Here is a 24,902-nt window from a genome sequence, read left to right on the forward strand (position 1 = left end):
CACACACACACACACACACACACACACACACACACACACACACACACACGCCGACTGCCCTCGGGTAAGGCTCAAATGTCGTGAAGTCAGTGATCCAGGATCTCACAGATGAAGACGATTTCACCCTAAGAGTAAGACAAGGCTTTCTAGAAAGAGCACAAGGAAGAGTCAATATCACTGAACCCCCTCTGCTCTCTCCCGAGAGCTGGAAATGCAGAGACCCCTCCCCTTAGGCAACTACTCCTGTGCAAGCTGGACAAGTACAAAATGCTAGCGCTGGAGGGAGGGGGGCCATCCTGCCAGCAAGGCGGACCCTCACCAATCCCCCCATGGCAGGAAACTCACCCATGAAGACAGAAGGTCAAAACCCGGAGAAGGAAAGGCGGCAGAACTGAAATCTAACCGGCACCGGGTCGGGACGGACGGGACCGACCCTCCCTCCCTCCCACACCCAGGCACTGCCCCCTCCCCTGCAGGGCTGCTATTTTTAAACCTTAGCCTAACTGATAATCAAGCCCTGGGTCAGAACCTGGGTCAGAACCTGGGTCAGGAGTCTTTTACCAGGCGTGGCCACCACCTGCCTTTTCCAATTAGCAACCCCCCGTGCCCTTCGGAGAGGGATGGGATGGGGGTCTGCCAAGGAAAGGCACAGGCAGGAGGCAAGATGGAGTGAGAAAGTTTTAAGGGGTAAGTCTTTGGATGGGGTTATGGCCGCCCCACAAGAGCCAACGTTTGTGCAGAGACGCAAGCTGGCTGAGCTGTCCCCAAGAGTGGGTGCAGATTCTCATCTCTGGGTGCATCCCCTTAGGGTGAAGGCTGGCTTGGGCTGAGGCCACTATGGGCTATGATGGCAGGGGAGGGGACCCCGCCTCCGCCTGGCTCTGTGACCGGATGTCATTTACCAGTGTCTCTGAAAGGGAAGACCACGGAGACCTTTCTTCTCGGGGGCTGTCTCATCCGGCTGCGGCGGCGGTTCTCAAATCTGAGCACTCATCAGAATCCCCTGGAGTGCAGGGCCCACTGCAGACACCCTGATTCTGTAGGCGTGGGGTGGGGACCCAGACTGTGTTTCTAACAAGCTCCGGGTGCCACATCTGAGAACCTCGGCCAGCCCCTCTGTCTGGTGGTCCCCTTCTGCAGGAGTGAACGGGAGGTGAAGCGGGATCCTCTCCTGCTCCTCTCCCCCCCACCACGCACCTCCTGCCTCTGGCCCACCCCTCCCACTGAACACTCTCTTTTACTCAGGTTCCGATCGTCCTTCTTTTGAAGCAGAAGTCCTGAAATGGCCGCTGCATATGGAGAAATCTTTCACTGCCCCTGACCTCTACTCTCCAAAGCTCTCTGTCTCTCCCCGTCTCTCTTTCCCCATCATTTATGCACCCTTCGTCCCCAAAACTCTTATGGTTGCCTGTGTCCTTCCAGATAATGCCTGGCATATAATTCCTTGGCCCGGTATTAAAGATCCATCCCCGGCCCAGCCTGTTCTCGCTTTTCCCCTGATAGTACCTTAACCCAACCCCCAAAGACCTTGACTGTACCCTTCCACCCTCATGCTTCTCTCATGCTGTTCCCTCATCCAGGAATGCTGATCCCTGTCCATTCACTTATCACATTTATACCACCATCCCCGTACTCCGAACATGTTGCCAAGTCCTTGGGGAGCTCCAGTTTGCGAGAGAGGGACAGAGGGGTATTGACAGAATTCCCCAGCTGACCCATGATCCATTTTTGGTGCATTAATCCCTTTTCTGATTCTCACAGGAAACCTAACAGTGAGGCAGGGATTTTATCCCCAGTTTGGAAATACAAGAATGAATTCGGAGCATCAGAACCTCATGGAGACTTACCCAGGATCTCACTGAACAGTTGAGAAGAGCTAGGGTCCAAAGCCAGGCCTATGTGATTTTTAAAAATCGTTTGTCAGGGAGCTGTATTGAGTCATAGGGGTTCTTTCTCTGTTCTGCCTCTGAATCCTTTGGCAGAACATGTGCACCACCTGTGGCCTTTTAGTTCTCCTAATGGTGTCTGTAGACGAACAGAAGTTCTTCATTTCAATTCAGTCCAGCTTATCTAGTCTTCTAAGGTTAGCCTTGTTTTTTTTTTTAGTCTTATTTAGGAAATATTTCCTGCCCTCAATATCATGATGATATGCTCCTTTGATTTATTCTAGGAGGTTCTCTATTTTACCCTCCACTTCTAAATCTTTTAAGTTCAGGAACTTGGCAATATCTAGAAAGGGTTGCAAGCAACATAGAGGGTCCAGGACACAAGCCTAGGCCTCGCAAGGGGCGGTGAGCCACACCAGCAGTGAGCAGCCCGGCCCTTCCATCAAACTGTGCTGATCTGAACCCCCGGACTGCCACTTCCAGGCAGCTTTGACAGGTTGCCAGCCGGTGCCTCAGTGCTCTCCTCTAAAATAGAGGAGAGGACAAGATGACATCCTTCCTAAAGCTGGGGTCAGACCCAGAGGCTAACCTTGACGAGGCCAGGTTTCAAGTAAATGCCCAGTAAGGGTGAGCAGTTCTTAGGGGTCTGAGGAAAAGGAAAGAAAAAGAGGTTGGAGAGGCTGGTGGGAGGGCCCCTGTGCAGGGAGTTGCCAGAAGGGGCACAGGGCCTGGATCATAATGGGCTGCATTGCAGGGCACTGGACGTGCCTTTCTGGGTTATCACTGTCTATTTTCAGCTGCCCCAGGAGAGCAGTTACGTTTAAGGAAAACGAGGTTCAGAGAGCTTAAGTAACTTGCTCAAGATCACACAGCACAGAAGGGCTGGAGTTGGGGTCTGAGGCCAGGTTCACACAACCCCACACGGCGCTCTTGCAGGCTGCAGGGAGATGGAGGATGCCAGGAACAGGGAGCCAGCTGACTTCAGCAGCCTGGGGAGGGTGGTTCTGTGCATGCTTCGGCCAGGCCCTGGAATGCTAAGATTTGAGTTGTCAGACGTTGAGAAGAACACAAGTGGGGGTACAGAGTACTCAACTGAGACATATGAACAGAAGAAATGGGGCAGCCTCTGAGGGGTGCAGTATCAAGAACAGTGGTTCTCAAGCTCAGGGGCAAGTTAAAGTAAGCTGGGTGCACACCAGTGCTCAGGCATCTCTGCCCTCCCCATTCCTATTAGCAGGGCTGCAGCCTGAGCATCAAGATGTTTCAGAGCTCCCCCTGGGATTCCAATGTGAGCTAAGGTTGGAAACCACTCAAGGGGAGGGTTTTGCAGAGGAAGGAAACAGGTCCATAGTGTTCTGAGAGGATAGAGGGAAGCAGGTGGGAGATAATCAAGAGGCTGGGGAGGGAGGGACAAAAGTGACAAAGGAAAACCCCTGTGGTCTTGGGAATGGTTGAGGTCAAGGGCACAGAAGGAGTTTAGCTTAAGATGGAAAGGGGAAATGACCATAAAAGGAATTTATAACCTATATGGGGCAAAGACAGTTTCACTCTATTGTCCCCTCAGCCTTGTCTGTGGATGGAGGCACCCATCCTGAGCCCAGGCTGTACCACGGTGGCCAACAGGTGGGACCAAAAATGTGTGAACCAGGGCACTGGAGCTTCCAGGCAGAGGAAACAAACTGGGTCCAGGACCTCAATCAAATGCACCTGTGCCCCCACCCACTCACCCATCACCTTTCCCTCCAAGTGGCCAGTGAGCACAGTTTGATTGCACCCCTGCTGCCCCGGGCTCTGAGGACACAGGGCCGAGCCTACACACCTGGCCTTGACCCTTGCGGATTTCAGTCTTCGGGGTGAAACCAACAGTTGAACTGTGAACTACAGATCAGAGTGGAAAGCGACATGGTGGAGTTAGGGAGGGTGTGAGAAGGTGAGCACAGAGAAAGGGGGACACACCAGATGCGAAAGGTCATGAGGGGTCAGTGAGGTCTGCGACATGAAGGATGAGAGGCATTTTGGGGGGAAGTGGAGTGGAGGAGAGCATAGGAGAATATTCTACATTCTCTCTGTAGAGAGAATAGCAGATGCAAAGGTTTGGAGACGTATATTTTAACAGCTGGGAGAATTTCTAGGGGCTGGAGCACAGAGAGGGTGTTGTGGGGGCAGGGAGGGTAGGGATGTGTGTTCTAGTCTAGGGAGGGTGGGTGGGGAGCCCCGAGGGGTTCTGAGCTGGGGAAGACAGGATCAGACTTGGGTTTTGAAAGGACTTGGCCTACTCTTGAGTGGATAGAAGGGGGTAAGACCAGAGCCTGGACACCAGTTAAAAGATGCCCAACATTAGTAGTCATCAGGGAAATATAAGTCAAATCCATAATGAGATACCACTTCACACCCACTAGGGTGCATATAACAACAAAAAAAAAATTACAGCAAATGATAAATGTTGGTGAGGATGTGGAGAAACTGGAATGCCTAGGCCCTGTTGGTGGGAATGTGAAATGGTGCAGCCCCTGTGGAAAACAGTTTGGCAGTTCCTCAAAAAGTAAAACACAGAATTACCACATAACCTAGCAATTCCACTCCTAGGTATATACCTGAGAGAATTGAAAACACAGGCTCAGATTTTTGTACACCAATGTTCATAGCAGCATGATTCACAACAGCCAAAAGGTGCAAACAACCCAAGTGTCCATCAACAGATGGTTGGATAAGTGAAATGTGATATATCCACACAATGACTTATTAGTCACCAATAAAAAGGAAGGAAGTATCGATTCATGCCACAACATGGATGAACCTTGAAAACAGTACACTAGGGGCACCTGGGTGGCTCAGTCGTTAGGCATCTGCCTTCGGCTCAGGTCATGGTCCCAGGGTCCTGGGATGGAGCCCCGCATCGGGCTCCCTGCTCAGCGGGAAGCCTGCTTCTCCCTCTCCCACTCCCCCTGCTTGTGTTCCCTCTCTCACTGTGTCTCTCTCTGTCAAATAAATAAATACAATCTTTAAAAAAAAAAAAGAAAAGAAAACATTACACTAAGTGAAAGAAGCCAGACACAAAGGCCACATATTATCGGATTCCATTTACATGAGATATCCAGAAATAGGCGAGCCCATATAGACAGAGAGCAGGCTAGTGCTTGCCAGGGGCTGGGGGTGGGGGAGAGATTTCTTAATAGGAGGTTCCTTTTGGGGTGATGAAAAAGACCTGAAACTAGATAGTGGTGATGGGTACACAACAGTATGAACATACCCAATGCTACTGAATTAGACACTTTGAGATAGCTAAAATGGTAAATTTTATGTTATGAGTATTTTACCACAATAAAGAAAAAAAAACCAGCTATGTCATGAGTTATTAGCCTCGCAAGTTCCCACAGCATTTTCCCCTCCTCCTTCATCCAGCACACACCAGTTTAGCTGGTGGTATTCTTAACCTTTGCTCCCCGAGGAGAAGAGCCAGCCAGTTGCAGGTGCCCCTGCCCCCAGACACCCTGGCCAGCTATAGTCAAATGGAAGCTTGGGGCGGAGGGTGGGGAGTGCGCAGCAGCACCCGGTGGGCAAACACTGAGGCCAGAGAGCTTGAATCATCCTAGCTGGACCTCAAACTTCAGCCTCCAGATCTTTATTTGGGGGGTGGAGCGCCCTCTGGTGGGCAACTGGAGAGCAAACAAATTCTAAGACGTTTGCGCTCATAGGCCAGGGCGCTCATTCCAGGGCTCCCCAACCCCGGGGAATTCACCTGGACATCCGTTGTTGATGAAGATCTATAAACCATATAAACACAGGCACCAAACACTTCTTCCCTTACTGACTCGCTAACAGTATCCGCTCAACTGAAATTATTCAACTAGCAAGGTCCTGCCTAGCCCAACGAGCTGCCCCCACTCCCACCCCCCAGTGACTTCGTGGTCCCCAGGGTAGGCCGTAAAGCCGCAGCTTCAGGAAGAGCGCTCAGAGAGCTGGTGGAGGACACCGCACCGGCCACCCAGTGCGGGCTAAGGAGACCCGGGAGGCCAGCGAGGAGCATGTGATGTTTGGCTGAGCTCAGGGTGAAGGCAGGGAGAACCCTCTGGGCAGGAGGGACACGGCAAAGCATGGCTAGGCCCCTGCTCCCTGTTGCCCTGGTCCCTGCACTGACTCCCTCCTCCCCCACTGTCATGGGGAGGCCAACTCACGGTTCTTTACCACGTGACTTTCCCAGGAGAGCCCGGCTATGGAGCCCATCTCCCTCATCTCTTGTTCTTCCTACCCACCTCACACCCGTGGGTGGCCCTGCGTGGAACGTTTGGATTCTGTGGAATGCATTCCGATTTCCGTCCTGGATCAAGGCATCCTCAAGCAAAACCGCTGCCCTTGACTCTCGGGCCCAATGGCAACTGCCCCCCACCCCCTCACAGTCTTCCACAGCGGCTCTATTTAGCAGTTTACAATACACGCCTGTAAGATTTCCGGGGGGGGAGGTTGAGGGGGAAAGTTTGCAATGCGCTGGCCTAAGCGTTCTAAGGGTCCTTCGGACCCCGCCCTGCGTCTTCGGTCATGTGCACCCCCCCCACCCCCGGCGGATTCCCCAGGAGAGTGTTCCACCAAGGGCTCAGACCCGGCTGCCCCAGGACTCTGCTCCAGGGATACCCCCCGGGATCAGGGCAGGGAGGATCCGTCCCGCGGCCTCCCGGTGGCGGTTCCGGGCTTCCCGCCCCGGGGGGCGGGCGGCCCCGGGCGTCTCGCGCCCTGCAGGGAGCGAACCGGCCACCTGGGGCAGCAGGGGGCCGCGGTGGGCGGCCACTGGCTGCTAATGGCTTCTCGCGCCCAAGTGCAGGTCGCAGGGCCCTGGACGCGCGCAGGCCCGACACCCCTGCCCCTCCTCGCACCGAGGCCAAAATAGTGCCAGGGCGGGAAGGCCCGCGCCCAGGGCGGCGGGGGAATGAGGCGGCCGCAGAAGGCCGTCACCTGGCTCCATACGCCGCGCGCAGTGGCCCAGGGCGATTGGGATCCAGAGCCTCGGGTCCCCACCCTGGGAGCACGTGGGCCAAGGGCTCGCAGGCTAAAGGCGGGTGGCCGACACGCGGAACGGGTGGCCCAACTGCCCCTTACCGTGGCTGGCTGGAGGAAGTGGGCCGAGCGGTGCGGGGGTTTCCTGGAGGTTGGGCTTCGGCTGAGCACGGGTAGGATTTCCGTGGCCGGCAGGAGGTGGGGGCCACACTGCAGGATCTATGGAGCCACCCGGGCCTGGGAGGCAGTGGCAGGGCGAGCTGGAGCAGAAGGAAGGCTTGGGCCGCCGGCAGCCCGACGACAGGCAGAGGAGCCAGGGCCCAGCAGAGCGGGCTCAGACCCAGGGCTAGAGCCCCGGGATGAGTTGGATTTGCTGGGGACCACGTGGTCTGTGCGGCGCCGGGGGCCTGAGAGCAGGGGGAAGGGACCGCAGGGAGCTGTCCCAGCCCGTGGATTGGGGACTCGGGGCGAAGGCCAAGGTCCGCCTCATCTCCGGTTCCCCAGCATTGGTCGGCCCTGGCCTGTGGAAGGGGAAGGGTGTCCTCAGTTCCCTATTAAGAGACAGGCTAGCAGACAGCGGGGGCTTGTGGTGTGGCGAGAGTGGAGACCTCAGAGGCAGAGGTCCAGAAGCCTCTGCTCACAACCCCCAGCCCCAGTGCCAGGAGGAGAGGGGTACCAGCCCAGGAGTAGCTGTGCCAGGCCTCTTCTTCCCTCAGATGACACTGGAGCCTTGTCTAGCTTTGGCCTTTCACCCCAGGCTGTCCCCTGACCTGCTGGGTGCCCATGGACAGCCACGTTTTCCTCTGACCTGGACAGGGCAGGACCAGATGCTCTCTGAGGGCGCTTCCAGTGTGACAGGCCAGGCTGGAAGGGTGTGCTGTAGGGACAGAACACACTGGGACTAAGGGAGAAAGGCTTTATTTAATCGGGCCCTTCCAGGCCCACAGCTCCAGTTCAGAAAAAGAGAAGAGCTTTTTCGAGGGGCAGAGGTCTCCAGTGCCATGGCTCCTTTTTTCCTGGTAAGGCTCCCATTGGACCCAGACAGCCCTGGGCTGGAGTAAGGAGCACTGAGGATACAAGATGGCAGGACTACTGGCTGATGGAGCCGTGTGACTGCACGAGGCTCCACAGGTGTCGAACTTTCTTCCTCCTCTTGTCCTTAGGACAGAGCAGAGCAGCTGTCCTGGACAGTAACAAACCTACAGAGAGGGAGAAAACCCTCAGGGACCATCTGGGTGGGAAGAGCTTTGAGTTCTGGGACCTGCTCTCACCCTGCACTGACAAGAGCCTGAGACCCAGAGAGACCATGGTCACAGAGGACTCTGGTAGCAGATCCCAGACAGTAGGTTCTGTCCTCCTAGAATCCCCGCCTTGGTCTTGCCACCGCAGAGAATCAGGGTCAGATAATGAAGGGGAAGAAAGGCCGTGCTCCTTCCTATGTTCTGGGGCTCCAGGGTCTGGCCTCCACGCTTGCTCAGCTCCCAGGAGCCTGGGGGCAGAGTAGTGGAACTTACACACAGTGGCATCCCCCAGACACTCTGCTGAGGTCCTATACTTGTTAGCTTTCTAACAGGGATGGCTCCTTTGAAATACTCAGATAGCACCCCTAGCCAACACTGGTTGCTCAAGCTACAGAACATGCAGGAGCTGGTGTCGGGGGTCTATGGGGGTGTACAGTCTCTGTGTACATAGGGTGCACTGTGTGTGACTATGTATGTCTATGGGAGGGTCTGTGGAAGAGCGTTGAGGGCTCCTTGTGTACAATTGTGTGCATACTTCATTTTCAATCCTTAGAGGACTGTGACTGAACATCTATTATTTTGATTTTTTTAAATGCCTACTAATGTCATTTTTCTGGGTTTTATTACTTTTCTCTTGACTATAAAACCTATCTTTACATATTAAACATTTATATCATAAATTTTACAAAGGTATTTCTACTTTTTGTGCTTTATCTTTTAACTTTATTTGGGATTCTTAAGAACATAAATATTTAATATATTTATATATTATATATTTTTATATATTTTTCCTCCCATGAAATTAAAAAATTTACTCATCTTTTCTTTCTACAGAAATCTTTATTGTTTATCCTTTTTACAAAAGTGATGCATGCTTGGTGTCAAAAATAATAGGGAAGTAAATTTAGGCAGAGTGAATATCTACATGAATCTTCCAATCCAAGAACAAGGTTTCTCTCTCTCCCCATTTATTTTTCCTTTTGTGGCCCTCAGTGGAGATTTCTTTCTCTATATAGATCCTGTGTAATACTTAGGTTTATTCCTAGGAGAGCCACTTTTCTTGATGCTGTTGGGAATGGGATCTTTTCTTTCATATTTTCTAATTGGTTGTTGGTATAAGACAAGCTATTTATTTTTGGTTGTTACTTTTTAACCAGTCATCATTCCTGATTTTAAAAGTAAGATGAAAAAGATGTGTTTCCATGGGAAGATGCCATATTCATTTCCCTCAAGGTTTTCTACCACGTTGAATCTGATGATACCTGATCCATTTCATTAACTTTGAGAGTTTTCTACATCCTTCTCATTACGATTTTCCTTCACTATGGACACTTTGATGCTGACTAAGTTGGAAACTAAACCTGAAGGCTTTCCCACACACATTACACACATAGGGTTTCTTCCAAGTATGGACAGTCTGATGTATAATACAGTCAGAACTATAGCTGAACCCTTTGCCACACTCCACACATCTAAAGGGCTTCTCCCCAGTGTGGCTTCTCTGATGCCGAATTAAATGGGCATTAACATGGAAGGCTTTTCCACACTCCTTACACTGAAAGGGTTTCTCTCCAGTATGGATCCTCTGATGTACAATATAGTCAGAACTACAGCTAAATGCTTTTTCACATTCCATACATTTGAAAGGTTTCTCCCCAGTGTGGATTCTCTGATGCCTGGTTAGTTTGGCATTGATACTGAAGGCTTTCCCACATTCCTTACACTGATAAGGCTTTTCACCAGTATGGATTCGGTGATGATCAAGTAGGTTTCTTTTAGAAGTAAAGCATTTCCCACACTCATTACATTCAAAGGGTTTCTCCCCAGTGTGAATCCTCTGATGCTGCATTAGTTTTGCATTAACGTTGAAGGCCTTTCCACACTCATTACATTCATAGGGCTTCTCCCCGGTGTGGATTCTCAGATGCTGCCGCAGCTGGGAGTTACACCTGAAGGCTTTCCCACATTCGTTACACCCATAGGGTTTCTCCCCTGTGTGGATTCTCTGGTGCTGGATTAACTTCCCTTTGACACTAAAGGCTTTTCCACATTCGGTACACTCATAGGGTTTCTCACCTGTGTGGATCCTTTGATGCTGGATGAGTTTTGCGTTATTACTGAAGGCTTTCCCGCACTCCTTACACTGATAGGGCTTCTCCCCGGTGTGAATGCTCTGATGCTGCCGCAGCTGGGAACTGCACCTGAAGCCTTTCCCACACTCATTACACTCATAAGGTTTCTCTCCAGTGTGGATTCTCTGATGTTGAATCAATTTTGCATTAACATTGAAAGCTTTCCCACAGTCACTGCATTCGTAAGGCTTCTCTCCAGTGTGGACTCTCTGGTGTGTGATGTATGCAGAACTGCAGCTGAAGCCACTTCCACACTCCTTGCACTGATAGGGCTTCTCTCCCGTATGGATTCTCTGATGCCGACTTAGACTCCCGTTGACGCTGAAGGCTTTGCCACACACCTTACACTGATAGGGCTTCTCCCCGCTGTGGATGCTCTGATGGGTGATATAATGGGAACTGGAACTGAAGCTTTTCCCGCACTCCACACATTTGAAGGGTTTCTCCCCACTGTGAAGTCTCTGATGCCAAACTAATTTTGCATTAATGCTAAAGGCTTTGCCACACTCCTTACACTGATAGGGCTTCTCCCCAGTGTAGCCATCTTGATGCTGAGGGTTACACCTGAAGGTTTCCACTAATTCTTGACATTTAAAAGGTCTTTCCCCTGAATTAATTATTTCATGCTGAATAAGTTTTGTGTCAAAGCTGAAGGCTCTCTCCAATCCTATAAGTTCAGGGTGCTGCTCTCCAGTGCTGACGGTGTGACACTGACCCAAGTTTGGACTCTGACTAAAGAAATACTCCTCCTCAGGGCTGCTGTCGTCTTTCACTATTCTGTCAATGACGCTGCAGTTTTCTTTCTTTATGCTTCCTACTAAATGGACTTCCTGCTGTTTCTCTAGAATACAGGCTTCTGAAAAGTCTGTGTCCTGGGAAAAGTCCCTCTGAAGTTCAAATGATGTATTATGTTTTTCTTCATACATTTCCTTTATCAAATTATTGTCAGTCTGGACATCAATATCTACTATTAAAAAAACAGAAAACAGAAAATATCATGTAAGATCCATGTTAGAGAAAAGAAAAGAACTGTGGTAAAAGGAATAAAGAATCATAGTTAAGGGGCGCCTGGGTGGCTCAGTCATTAAGCATCTGCCTTTGGCTCAGGTCATGATCCCAGGGCCCTGGGGTCAAGCCCCGCATTGGGCTCCCTGCTCCACGGGAAGCCTGCTTCTCCCACTCCCACTCCCCCTGCTTGTGTTCCCTCTCTTGCTGTGTCTCTCTCTGTCAAATAAATAAAATCTGTAAAAAAAAAAAGAGTTTATGGCACCAGGAGGTAAAAGGGAAAGAACTTTTTTCTTTTCTTTGAACTTAAACTCATGGCTTTCCAAAATTCCTCCTTCACCTTCTTCTCTGCTTAGAGAAGCCATCTTCCTCTTCCCCCAATCCTGAAATTGGTCAGTCCCTAATGTTATTTTATTTATTTATTTTTTAGATTTTATCCATTCATTTGACAGAGAGAGAAAGCACACAAGCAGGGGGAGAGGCAGAGGGAGAGGGAGGAGCAGGCTTCCTGCTGAGCAGGGAGCCTGGCGTGGGGCTCAACCCCAGGACCCCAAGATCATGACCTGAGCCAGGCGACTGAGCCACCCAGGAGCCGTTGTCCCTAACATTCTTTTTGGAATCCCTACAGTCCCAATAGAGCTAAGGATCTTTTGTTCCCAAATTTCTCAAAACTGACCCCAAAATGCTGCCTCTATTTTTCATCTCTCATCTCTCCTCGACCACAGGTAATAAGCCCCCTGCCCCAGTATTTCATTCTAATCACCCTCAAGAGACCCAAGTGACCTGGATTTCCCTAGCAAGCATTTTCAAAACTGTTGGTCTTTTCCCAATTTTAAAAATAGTAGTCATCCCTAATATCAGAAAAGTACAAAGAAGAAAATTCAATTTACGTGAAATACAACCACCTAACAACTACATCTAATCTTCTGATGTACCTCCTCCCCCAAAGATTTTCCTTCCAATCATTTTTCTAAAAATGTTTTTATCCAAAACTGAAAATATTTTTCTTCCTTAACACTAATAATGACAATTTTCCATTATCTTTAGATAGTCTGTAAAAATATTTTTTAAATTGCTAAATAGCATTCCATCCTGCAGAGGTACCTTAATTTAACCAATTCTCTCCACACTGAATGTCTGGGTTATTTCCAACATTTTATTATATAAAATTATGATGAACTTTTGTGCCTGCACATCTTTGTCTGTATCTCTGATTAGCTGATTAGGCTACTCTAGGAGAGAATATCCAGGCTATCAAGGACAAACTTTTAAAAGGCTCTTGCTATGTATTGCTAAAGTACTTTCTAGAAAGACTACTGATTCACATTCATTCCCCAAAAGTCTATTCCAGTTTGGTGTATTCTCTCCATCAATACAATTATTCTCTGTATGAGCCAGGGAAACTGAAGGAACTCCATGAAAAACTGCTTTTTGCTTATTTTCCTGCTTCTGTTCTTGCCAGGACCTGTACCCCCTCCCATCTTGTACACGCCTTATAGTACAAATGATGTATGTCCTTCTTATAAGGGTCAAGGAGTTAATGACTTTTTGGGGTCTTCCAGCATGGGTGATAACACCTAAGGAATGACCAAGCAGGGCCGTCATATACATTTTCTAGACCACTAACTCTAGACCTCTTGATGCCAAAACCCCCTGGCTCCCGGCAATAAGTGCTTTATGGAGGACACCTGGACTCTTGTCTTTCTTCTAACCAGTTCCTGGGTGTCTGAAGAGGACATGTACACCAGATCCCAAGATCCCAATCCTCAATAAAAACCCTAGACTCCAAGCAAAGGAGAGACTCACTCTCTTCTCCTTTCTGAATCTCCCAAACATTCCATCTGCTTGCTATATTCTATCACTCATGCTATTCAATAAACTCTGCTCTCACTTCCTCCTGGCTCTCATTTGGTTTCTATCCTACTCAAAGCCAAGGACCCTCTTGGCTTGTCCTGTAGGACCCCTCCTGGGTCCTTGGACCCAGCCTACCTATGTCAAATGTGTTAGGTGGAGCATCTCTGTTTTAATTTGTATCTCACTGGTTCCTACTGAGGGTGAAGATTTTTCACATTGATTAAAATTTGTACTTCTCATGTGGATCAAACACTTACATTCTTTGCCTATTTTTCTATACTAGTGACCTTCTATTTACCAAATTTTATGGTGTGGCAGATGCTACTGGTTACTTAACCAATATCCATTCTCCCTTTTTTCCTAACACGTTCTCCAATGTTTTTGAGGTAGCAGTAGAAACTACAGCTAAAAACTGTATTTTCCACACTCTCTTGCAGTAGGGGGGGGCGTAAGACAGTTCCAGCAAATGAGATTTAACCAGAAGTCACCGGATGGGCCTTCTGAAAGTTTTTTTAAGAGTCAACTCTGCTGACATGGGCTTGTGCCCTGTACCCACCTTCCCCTTCTGTCTGTCTAAAAGCCATTTGATTTCCTGCTCCAATTAACCTACACACACTAATGTTTCCATTCTCAGTTTAGATCATGATGGTTATTCGAAAACTTCAAAGATTTCAGTACTGTCTGCTGACTACGGAATGAAATCCAGACTCCTTTGAGGAGCTCCACAACATCATTTCTTTTCCCTTCATCTGGTTGAATGACCACAAGGAACAAAAATCCACTGAATCTATCTTTTTATTTAAAAAAAAAATTTTTTTTTAAAGATCTTATTTATTTATTTGACAGGGAGAGAGAGCGAGAGAGCACAAGCAGGGGGAGCGGCAGGCAGAGGAGAGGGAGAAGCAGGCTCCCCGCTGAGATCATGACCTGAGCTGAAGGCAGCCACTTAACCAACTGAGCCACCCAGGTGCCCTGAAACTATCTTTTTAAAAAGGAGGATTCATTGAAAGGATACAAGAGAATCCATGCACCACAAATGCAGTAAGTAAGTGAGAAATCACAAGAAATGGGAAATCATCTGGCAACTACTCTGCCTAAGCCAACGAGAAACTTGCTACTTCAAGTATGGTCTAGGAACCAGAAACACTGGCAGAACCTGAAAATAGAAATGCAGAATCTTGGCCCTAAACCACACTTACTAAATGACAACATGCATATTTGCAAGACACCCAGGTGATTCATTTGCACATCATCTGAGAAGCACTGAATTGAGAGCACTTTCTCCCTTCCACCTTATTTCCCACATTTTACTATATATAGCAGTCTCCTCCAATAAATAAATAAATAAAAACTAATACTTCATTGAGCACACACTATATGTTAGGTATTTTATTCCATTTTCAGGGATAAAAACACTGAATCTTAGAGAACTCAAATAACTGACCTGCTTAAAGTCACAACTAGGAAGTCATATAATAGCAGTTGGGATCGGACCTCAGTCAAGTCCACTCCAAAGACTGTACTTTTAACTGCCAGGCTATTCTACCTTTCTGTATAAAAAGACTGTTAATTCTCCATCCATCACATTAAGTGCACAATGCTTGGGAAGCAGCAAGGACCCAAACACACCATCCATTAATTTCATGAGAAAGGCAGAATTCCAAAATTAGGCCTGGAAAGAATTAGAATGAAAAAAGATCTGTTCTTGGAATCAGAAAGAAACAGCAAACTGCAAAAATAGTCAGGTCTCAACTGTACCTATCTCTATAAATCATCAGCATTTATTTAAATTTTACTCTGTACGGCTGGGTCATAAATGTGGCATGCTTATATGTTGCTTAAGTTGACCTTCTTCTTAAAGAGCTAAACTTTCCCCCGTAATAGGCAACCTGTGTGTCCCTTACCAGTCCAGAGGCCCTGGGGGCCTGTTTCTGTTCCATCCACCAGTGGAGATGGGCCCCCCAGCTCACCTGCTCCCTCTAGTTGTGAGATCACAGCAGGTTTGAAAAGAGAAAATCCTGTTTAGGGGAAAAGAAATAGGAGAGACAGGTGAATAATCTCCCACAGATGAGTTCTTAAGCATCTCCTCAGATTGTCTTGGCAATGGGAAGGCAAAATAAGAGCGCTAGGGGATCCCACGCCTAATGACTATGGGGAAGTCGGGGATGGGGGCAATTGGAAAGATGGGGAGCTTGGAAGGTATATGTGTGTGGTGAGGGGAGGGGTCCTGAGAAGGTGTGGGAGGAGTTGGGAATGGCCCAGACCTGGGCCCAGAAGACCTCAAGATATGCAGGTCGGGTGAGGGTGAACCTGAAAATAATGCTGTGTGAAACAACAGGTTTCTTTTTTCCACAGTGTCTAAACCACAACTTCTACAGGGAGGATAAAGAGCGCACACCAGTCCCAGCCAAGTCCTGTACTGGCCCAAAAAGGGCTTGAGGTTCACCCTTCCCAGCAACCCCTGACTCAAGGGGGATTAGCAATCTCAGCCCCTGGGGTTCCCACTCAGTAAAGGATTACCAGAGACCCCACCTGCAACCTGTTAGGGGGCAATAAGCCAGGAAACCCCAACTGGCAGAGTCTGGGTCCCAGGGGGAGAGAGGCCTTACCCAAGGAGGCCACATTCCCATAATTCTCCAGCATCACATCCCTGTACAGGGCCCTCTGTGCAGGGGACAGGCCATCCCATTCCGTCTGGGTGAAGTACACAGCCACATCCTCGAAGGTCACCGACTTCTGAAACAACAGGTTCCTGCTGCCCTAGGGCCAATTCCATGGCTCAGGCCCTAAGTGAGGGGCAGAGGGCAGTATAAGGGTTTGGGGAGGGAGCTTGTGAAGAGCACAGAATTAATAACAAGGGGAAAGGTTTGAGAAATAGCACCTGGAAAGTAAACAATGAAGAATATCTGACTTCTCTCCTGGCAGGGAATCTCATGCCATATTTTACTTTTATAAAAGATATCCTAAGTTGGGATGACAGAAAAAAAATTCCCATATCAAGTTCCCCCAAAGCAATTCCATTCTTTCAGTTAGGCCCCGTCCTCAGTGGCAGATGCAGCTCAGGACCAACCCACCAGCATTTTCACTTGAGATCTTGGCTTCTCCATCCTGCCCCCCTGACCTGTAAACCTCCAGCCACCCCTGGAGAACAGCTATGGCCTCCATCTGGTCCAGCCCCCGTCTGTCGCCTGACTCCCGTCACTGCCCCTGCTACGAAGGGCTGTGGGGCTGCTTGAGCACCTCCAGCAGCTCAGCACTGCCCTGACTGGCTATGGTGGGGGCAGCAGCCCATTCTGCTTCCAGAGGCGTCTTACTGAAAATCCAACATTTTTCTGTTACCCTCTCCCATTCACGCCTCTCGTCCTTTCCAACTTTACCCAAGAACTCACTGTTTATACTAGAGGTTCAGGGAAAAGGGGAGATCAGCCTTCCCACTGGCCAGCCACTCAGCCACTCTTCCAGATGCCCCTCTTCACATCACTACACCATGCGCTCAGCACAGGCTCTGCATCAGGGCTGATGGCTCCCTTTTGGGCAGCTGCAGCCTCTGGTTGCTCTCTCTCTCTCTGCCCCCCTCAGTCTTTTGTAACAACCTTGGGGACGCACTGGCAGGGGTATGCCTTCAATTCCTCTCTGCCAGGATCTGTCTTGCTTCCTTCCACTGACCTCCACCCATCAACAATTCTAGTCCAACCTCTGGGTGAGTCTGCAAGTCACTCATCTGTGCCCTTGGAGGCGTCAAGGAACTTCTCTGAACAGTATTAAATGCCTTCACTGCCGCCGCCACCACCCTTTACCCTAGTAAGTTGGCGCCACCTCCTGAATTCAAACATCCCCCACCATCTGTGCAGGAAATCTCAGCCAGAAACCTGGGGATTGTTCCTGACTCCTCCCTCTCCCTTACCCTACCCCCAACCCTTTGACTCTCAACATCCTAAAGATTTTTATGTTAAGCATTACTTGAACTGGATTCTTTAACAACTACTTTCCGTGATGAAGCGCACATCACACCTGGACCAATGGAATTCTTTCTGAAGTGGTCAGCTTCTTTTTGAATCACCCCTAAAAATTATTCCCTTGAAAGCCATCACAACTCTGACCACGTTAACTTCACGGGTTGCACACATGTCACAGGGATGAGCAGTTAAGAATCAAACACGGGCTGTATACCTTGGGCAAGGCACTCTACTCCCCTTTGCCTTCATGTCTCTTGTGACAGAATGAGCACAACACAGCACCTATCTCAGAGGGCAGGTGTCAGGACCGAGCGATCCATGCAAGGGCTCAGTATGGTGCCTGCAGTGCAGCAAGCCTCAAACAATGTTACTGGAGTTACTGTGACTATGATTATTCCCAACCTGTAGTCCATGGAGGTCCATGGATGCACTTCAGGGGTCCGTGAAGTCCCTGAAATTGTATGGAGAATTTGGTTTGCATGCTTGTTTTCCTGAGCGGGGGAAGGTCCAGAGCTCTTATCAGAGACCTAAAGTTGGAGCCCCTGCACCCAAGCCCTGAAAGCCTCTTAAGGACACAGTGAGACACCCCGCCCCATAGGACTTCCTTCTTCCTTCTGCCGACCGCCCACCCGAGCCAACGAGAGGTGCAGCCACCCTTTGTGATGATCTGGTCCTCCTCCTCCTCTTCACCTACAGCCCGGGCCCTGGGCACCCTAATGCCCCTCCAATCACGTCCATGCACAGAGCTCCCTCCACGGGCAACTTCTATGCCCCCTATTCACCCGAGGAGCAAAGAACCTCGGTGTGCAGGCCACTCCACTCCTGCCTTCACGGACACTCTCTGGCTGCTTCCATCCCTTCACATCACCGCTCTTCCCACAAGATCCAGGCGGAAGTGAGGAAGGCCCCTCCAGCTTCCACCACAAAGCTCACCAGCTTCCCTTCTCAGTTTTCTTCAATGTGAAACTGTTCAGAGGAAGAGCTGAAGGAGCCACAGCTCACCTGGGGCCAGGCTGTCAGGAGCATGGCGGCCATCACCTGCTCCCCCTCTCAGAGAAGGGCTGGAGCTGAGGAAAAACAGAGAGAGACAAGTGTGAGGTGAGCCCCGTGCCAGGAGGAACAACACAGCCCCTCACAGACGTGAGGCGCAGGTAGCCAGTGTCCAGATAGGAGTGCCACGGGAGCTGCCACAGGAAGAAGGGGGCGATCCGTTCACTGGCTCAGTGCCCAGGACCCCTCCTGGCCATGGCACTGATGCTCATTGCCAGGAACACTAGGATTTCACAATTCTGACACATGTCACACACATAAGAGCAGACATAAAATGTACTCAGGGCCCAAAGCATAATAAAACAAAGACCCACATAGCAACAATTCAGCTTAAGAAAGAGAATGTTACCAAGATCTTGGACTTGCTTGTTTTTCTCTAAACAAGCATCACCCTTGATACACTGCAGAAGCCAGGCTGGCAGCGCTGTGGCCCCAGCACAGAGACCTGAGTCAGGCCCCTGGGAGCTGGAGAAAACAGCTTTTCCCCTACATCCTGCCTTCTCCCTCACAAAGCTGAGTGTCCTCAAGAACCCCACTATCTCTGTAGAGATCTTGGGCAGCCAGCCTCCCGCATGGCCCAGGCTTACCTTTGAGGTCCCAGGCTGCCTCCTCATGTTCTCCAGCCCTCTGATAGTGAAGAAGCCAGAGCCTCAGCTCCCAGCGAGAGGGGATCGCTATATCATCTAGGGTCCCACGACCCAGCACACCTTGTTCACTGTCTTCAAAACATTTGGACTGCTTATTTTCGGGTTTTTACTTTTCCCAAAGTCAGTCTTGAAAATATGTGTTTTCCCAAAATATCATCCTTGTCTTCTAGGATTTCAACTTGAGTGTAGAGTTGTGGAAAACACAGGTTCATGATTCTTTCCATTTCCTCCATATCTGGAGCCACTTTGCCTTTCCCACTTTTGAATATATGTGCTTTCTACACCCTTTCCCCTTTGTTAATGTTACGGATGGAACATGTCCCCCCAAGATTCATAGGTTGAAGTATTACCCCCCAATGTGACTATATTTGGATATAGGACCTGTGAGGAGGTAAAAGGTTAAACAAAGCCATAAATGTGGGGCCCTACTCTGATAAGGCTGGTGCCCTTATAAAAAGGAGGAAGAGACACCAGAGTTCTTTTTCCACCACATGCAGACATAGTGAGAAGACAGCCATCTGCAACCCAAGGAGAGCCCTCGCCAAGAACCAAATTTTCTGGCACCTTAAATTTGGGCTTTCCACCTCCAGAACTGTGAGAAATAAATTTCTGTTGTTTGAGCCATGCAGTCTATGGTATTCTGTTATGGTGGCCTGAGCAGACTAATAAAGTTAAGTTGAACAATGGTTTGTTCATGTTTATTTTTATTTTATTTTTTTTCATGTTTATTTTTAAAGAACAAATTTTTCTATTTATTTAGAACACCACTCTTTTCTATTTTCATTTAGTTCATTAAGTTCTGCTTTCTTTGTTTCTTTTTTATTAAAAAAAATTTTTTTTTAAGATTTTATTTATTTGTAAGAGAGAGAATGAGAGACAGCATGAGAGGGGGGAGGGTCAGAGGGAGAAGCAGACTCCCTGCTGAGCAGGGAGCCCGATGTGGGACTCGATCCCAGGACTCCAGGATCATGACCTGAGCCGAAGGCAGTTGCTTAACCAACTGAGCCACCCAGGTGCCCCTGCTTTCTTTGTTTCTTTAGCTCTGGAAGAGCTCTACCTTTGTGAGAGGTACACCTTCTGTTCCCTTCCAAATCCTCTGGTCTCAGTCCAGTGCCAGAGACTTTGAACAGCTTTGCGCAGGTATAACCTACCAATGCATCCTCAAGGATCTATACCACATATGGCTGATTCCTGCCCTGAGGCTTCTCTGGTATCCTGTGGGGGACATCTGCAGATACCTATGGACACCTGCTAGGTCCTGAAAGGCAGAGATGAGTCAACGCCTGTGAGAACACCCATGACTAACAGGTGACAGAGGTCAAAGGACAAATGTTTTCCCCTTCAGTCTCCTACATGAAATTCCAAGGCTCCTCAAAGATCCTGCAAGACTGAGCACCAGTTGCCTATGGACAGGCCAGCCTGACAATGCATCCTTGTATTGGCTCTCACTCCCCTTGTCTTTCACTCTGCCCTTGGAATACATTCCCAAGTAAACTGCCTGCAGTTTACAAACCTCTGTCCTATGTTCTGCTTTTGGGGGAAGCTAGACTACCAAAGGATTTTTTCTACCTTCATTTTTTTTTTAAAGATTTCATTTTTTTATTTGAGAGAGAGCAAGAGTGAGAAAGAGAGAAAGAGCACAAGCAGGGAGAGCAGCAGGCAGAAGGAGAAGCAGGTCGATCCCAGGACTCCAGGACCATGACCCAAGCTGAAGGCAGACACTTAACTGACTGAGCCACCCAGGCACCCCTCTTTTCTACCTTCTTGAGGTTGCATGATTTATTCATTTATTTTCATTCTTTCCTATTTAGCAATTAAAACCTATAAAGCCATAAATTTTCCCTCTGAATACACTATTTGCCACATGCCAGAGGTTTTTTTTTTTTTAATATTTCATTTTTTAATTATATTAATTACATTTTATAGCCTGTCAGCAAGTGTTTTGTCTCTGACCACAGAATTCTTTAGGATAGTTTGTTGCTAATTTCTTCTCTGTTCATAATTTCTGGCTTTATTGCATGGTGTTTAAATAACCTGGTCTATTTACTTCTGCTTTACAGATTTTGAGAGGGCTTCTTTTGTTGGCTGAAGTGCAAGTACTTACACAGAAAACTTATTCTATGATTGAAGAACATATTCTATTTGAATCTAGTAAATCAACTCTACTAATTTTATTATGTAGGTATTTCTCTGGAATCCATGATTACTTTTACCTAATTAAACTGAGATAGCCAGTAAAGAGCAAACTCTCACAAAACACTGTGCCTGTATGTATCATGGACAAATCTTTTCAAGTCTTTAAGAAATGAGTAATTCTAACAATACTGAAACTGTAGGAGAGAAGAGCAAAATAAGTTTCCTGGTCCTTTTTATGATGCCAGCACAACACTGATACAAAAACCACAGACCAGCCTCCTTTATGAATACTGACAGAAAAATCCCCAATATAAAGGAATTGACTCCAACAGTTCATTAAAGTGACATACCATAACTAAAAGGGATCATCCCACGAAAGCAAGTAAAGCTTAATATTATAATGCAGATTAGTATACTTTTCCACATGAATAGATCAAAGAAAGATAAACACACTCTCCATCCCAACAGATGCCAAAGGCATTTGAGATAAAATTCAATACTCATGCTTACATTTTAAAATTTATGCCTTACAGAAACCCTCATATGTAGAAAATATGTACAAAATTATTCATTACCAGTATCTGAATACAAAAAACTGGAAACAACCCACATATCCATTAAGAATACATAAATAAATTGTCCTATCATTTTTAAAAAGGAATATTATCCAGCAGCAAAAATTAATGGCTCACAATTACACACAACTACACAGATGACTTCAGGAACATAATATTGAGTCATACAAGTCCCAGATGACTACAGATACTACAATGCCATTTGCATAAAGCTCAAAAATGAAATTAAACATATTGTTTACAGACATATTTTATGAGATAAAATTATTTTTATAAATAGGTAAGACTATGATTAATGCAAAATTCAAGATAGTAGTTACCTCTAGAGGGGTGGGAAGCTGGGAGCTGGGTTGAGAAGCAGTACTGGAAATGTTCTCCTCCTTAGTGGGATGGTGCGTTCATGGGTACTCATCTTACTACTACGCTTCTTAAATGCCATGCTAGATGCAGTCTTCAGTATGCAAGAATAACATTTAAAAAAACATACTTATCTCTATGATTTGGAGTGATTTCCAGATTATACTGTCAAATGAAACAAGCGAAGTGCAAAAGGCAATGTGCTACTTCTTGTGTACAAAAGAATAGGAGTATAAGAAAATATGTGTGTATCTGGTCATTTGTACAAGAAAGAAATAGAAGGATAAATCAGAAACTAAGGGGAATGAATGGTTGCCTCAAATATGGGTAGGAAATGAAAGGAGCCTGGGACGGAAAAGAGAATGAAAGGAAATAGGGTAGAAGAGATGAGGAGGGTAGTGACGCTTCTGAGTTTGCCTTCTTTGTTCTGACTTTCATAACCATGTTTCACATATCCAAATAAATAAATACACATATATTAAATCAACCAACCAGGATGGGATGGGGGTGACAACCCAAAAAGGAATACAAAAAACATCAAATGAGCTTACCTATACCACAATTGAATAACATAACCACACTGAAGTGGTGGGAAAGAAAAGAACTAAATAACTTTGGAAAGCAGTATTTTAACTAGGTACTATAAGGTTAAAACGACCTCTGCCCAAATGCTTCTTGAGGATGCAGGATTTATTATTTCATTCTTTTCCTAGTTGGCAATTAAAACCTGTAAGGCTATAAATTTTCCTCGGAATACACGATCAGCCACATTCCCGAGAGGTTTTTTTTTTTTAATATTTCATGTTTTAACTATTTTATTATTTTAGTATAGTATAATTTTTGTATAATTTTCATGACGGTATGAATGAGCAATTCTGGAACTATTTTATGTGTATTCTAGAATTGAGCAAATAAGTGATTACAATGTAGAAATCATCCCCAAGTCATTGTCATCCCAACAGCCCGAGACGAGGGCGAAGTTACCTTTTGGAACTGCCAGCTCCAGAAGACAGTGCTCTCCAAAAGCCGGGCTACTTGTACTCCCGGGTGACTCGGAGGGGCTCTGCTTTTTCTGTGCTCTCAGAGCCCTGATTCACGACCCTGTGTTAGAAGTCAGAGGGCACACGGTCCATACTTGAAATGCATATAGATAAGAGCCCCTACAGGGACTTCAACATGTCAAAAGACTCGCGATATCACAATCCACTTCACCCCTGCAAATATTCCACCCCCTGGCTGCTCCGACACATCTTCCCGAAAAGTCAGTGGCATCTTCCCCGAAGAGAGTGCGGGGCTTCGTGGCTGTGACAGGAATCCACGCTTCGCCTTCCAATTCGGTCACCAAGTCCAAAACGAGAATCTAGGACGGGCGCAGTCTGACCGCGGACCACCGCCCTATCCCCCTCCTCCAGGAACCGGAGGCGCATCCCCGCCGCACCCACAGTTACCCGCCAGGGCACCGCCCCCGCCGCCCCCAGCTCCACACTCACCTCCGCCACCGGCTGCACCACCGCGCAGTCGGAAGTGCGTCACCAGGCCGCGGCCGAGTCTCTCTAGGAGCAGCGTTGCTCCCTCTTGTTGGTGTTCTGGCCCCGCCCCCGCAGCCCGAGTCTCAGTAACCCGGACTCCTGTGCCCCGCGCCCTTCACCTGTGGGTCCCGGCCGCAGGGCCATTATTCCTCGAGGTGGGCTGGGGAAGCACCAGAGGGGAGCGCTGGATTCACTCCCGGGGATGGCGCTGGGGATATCCAAAGCTGCAGGTGCAACCGGATTTGGGAGTTTCGGGCCCTGGGAGTTTCGGGCCCTGGCCTGTGGATCTATCACAGGCTGTCACACCTAAGGCCGCCTTTTTGTAACAACTATTTCTTTTTTTTTTTTTTTTAAGATTTTTTTATTTATTTATTTGAGAGAGAGAGAGAGAGAGAGAGAGAATGAGAGACAGAGAGCACGACAGGGAAGAGGGTCAGAGGGAGAAGCAGACCCCCTGCTGAGCAGGGAGCCCGATGCGGGACTCGATCCCGGGACTCCAGGATCATGACCTGAGCCGAAGGCAGTCGCTTAACCAACTGAGCCACCCAGGCGCCCAATTATTTCCTAGTGACCGCTTTATTCTCCTGTCCTGAAATTCATAGATCGTGACTTAGAAGTTCATAGGTAATAGAAACAACCCACATTTTAAAAACTGATGAATGGATAAGGAAGTTGTGAGATAGGTAGATGATCGTGGTATTACTCAGCCATTGAAAGAATGAAATCTTGGCCATTTGAAACTGGATGGAGCTAGAGGGTATTATGCTAAGTGAAATACCATATGGTCTCACTCATTACTGGAATTTAAGAAATAAAATAGATGAACACTGCAGATAGAGAGGCAAACCATAAAACAAACTCTTAAGGATAGAGAACAAACTGAGGGTTACTGGAAGGGGATGGGGTGATGGGTATAAAGGAGGGCACTTGTGACGAGCACTGGGTGTTGTATATAAGTGATGAATCACTAAATTCTACTCCTGAGACTAATATTACACTATGTGTTAACTAACTAGAATTGAAATAAAAACTTGAAATTACAAAAAAACCTTAATATGCTTTAATAGAGGAGCTATAAAAGGAAAATGATTTGTAAAAATACACATTTCAATATGTAAATGGTCATGACTGCTATAGACCTAAAGGTCAAATATTTGCCTTTTCACATGGAACGTGCCTGTACGCCACAGCCACAGTGCTGTCTTTTATTGAGGTTTCAAAAATCACAAGCTGTGATCCAAAATGGTGAACATTTCTTGGTAAGGTTTAAGTGAAACAGTACAATCTTTTGATTTTACAGTAGTTTTATTCCTAGAGAATCAACATACGTTAAAACTGTGTAAGAATTCATTTAGCTGAAATAGGTTCTGGATTCAGGTCACTTATAAATGGTTTTTACCTACATGAATGTTCAGAAAGACCTGAAAGTCTGCAAAAACTTTTCCAAACAGGTGGGAGCCTTCTATGATTTTCAGGATTCGTGGCACTCCTGGCTCCCATCTAATGCCACCAAACATTGCAACAAAAATACTCCCATAAAATTTC

General features: G+C 47.6%; 1 protein-coding gene across 16 annotated transcripts in view; it reads right to left on the minus strand.

Moving 5' to 3' along the window:
* Positions 1–8,922: 8,922 nt before the first annotated feature.
* Positions 8,923–24,902, minus strand: part of ZNF23 (zinc finger protein 23) — a 36,079-nt gene continuing 20,099 nt past the window's right edge. The window contains exons 1-7 of one of the 16 annotated variants that reach the window (XM_025888997.2): positions 23,319–23,343; positions 22,813–22,929; positions 21,792–21,922; positions 18,066–18,130; positions 15,717–15,843; positions 15,012–15,125; positions 8,923–11,215 (exon numbers count right to left, since the gene is read on the minus strand). In XM_025888997.2, coding sequence (XP_025744782.1) covers positions 9,423–11,215; positions 15,012–15,125; positions 15,717–15,843; positions 18,066–18,098 — 2,067 coding nt within the window. In that variant the 5' untranslated portion in view covers positions 18,099–18,130; positions 21,792–21,922; positions 22,813–22,929; positions 23,319–23,343 and the 3' untranslated portion in view covers positions 8,923–9,422. The other 15 variants (XM_073880044.1, XM_073880043.1, XM_073880042.1 and 12 more) reach the window with 15 other exon arrangements.

This window comes from Callorhinus ursinus, unplaced genomic scaffold (genome assembly GCF_003265705.2).
Source record: "Callorhinus ursinus isolate GAN/ISIS: 27379988/994484 unplaced genomic scaffold, GSC_fseal_2.0 scaffold37, whole genome shotgun sequence".
NCBI lineage: Eukaryota > Metazoa > Chordata > Mammalia > Carnivora > Otariidae > Callorhinus > Callorhinus ursinus.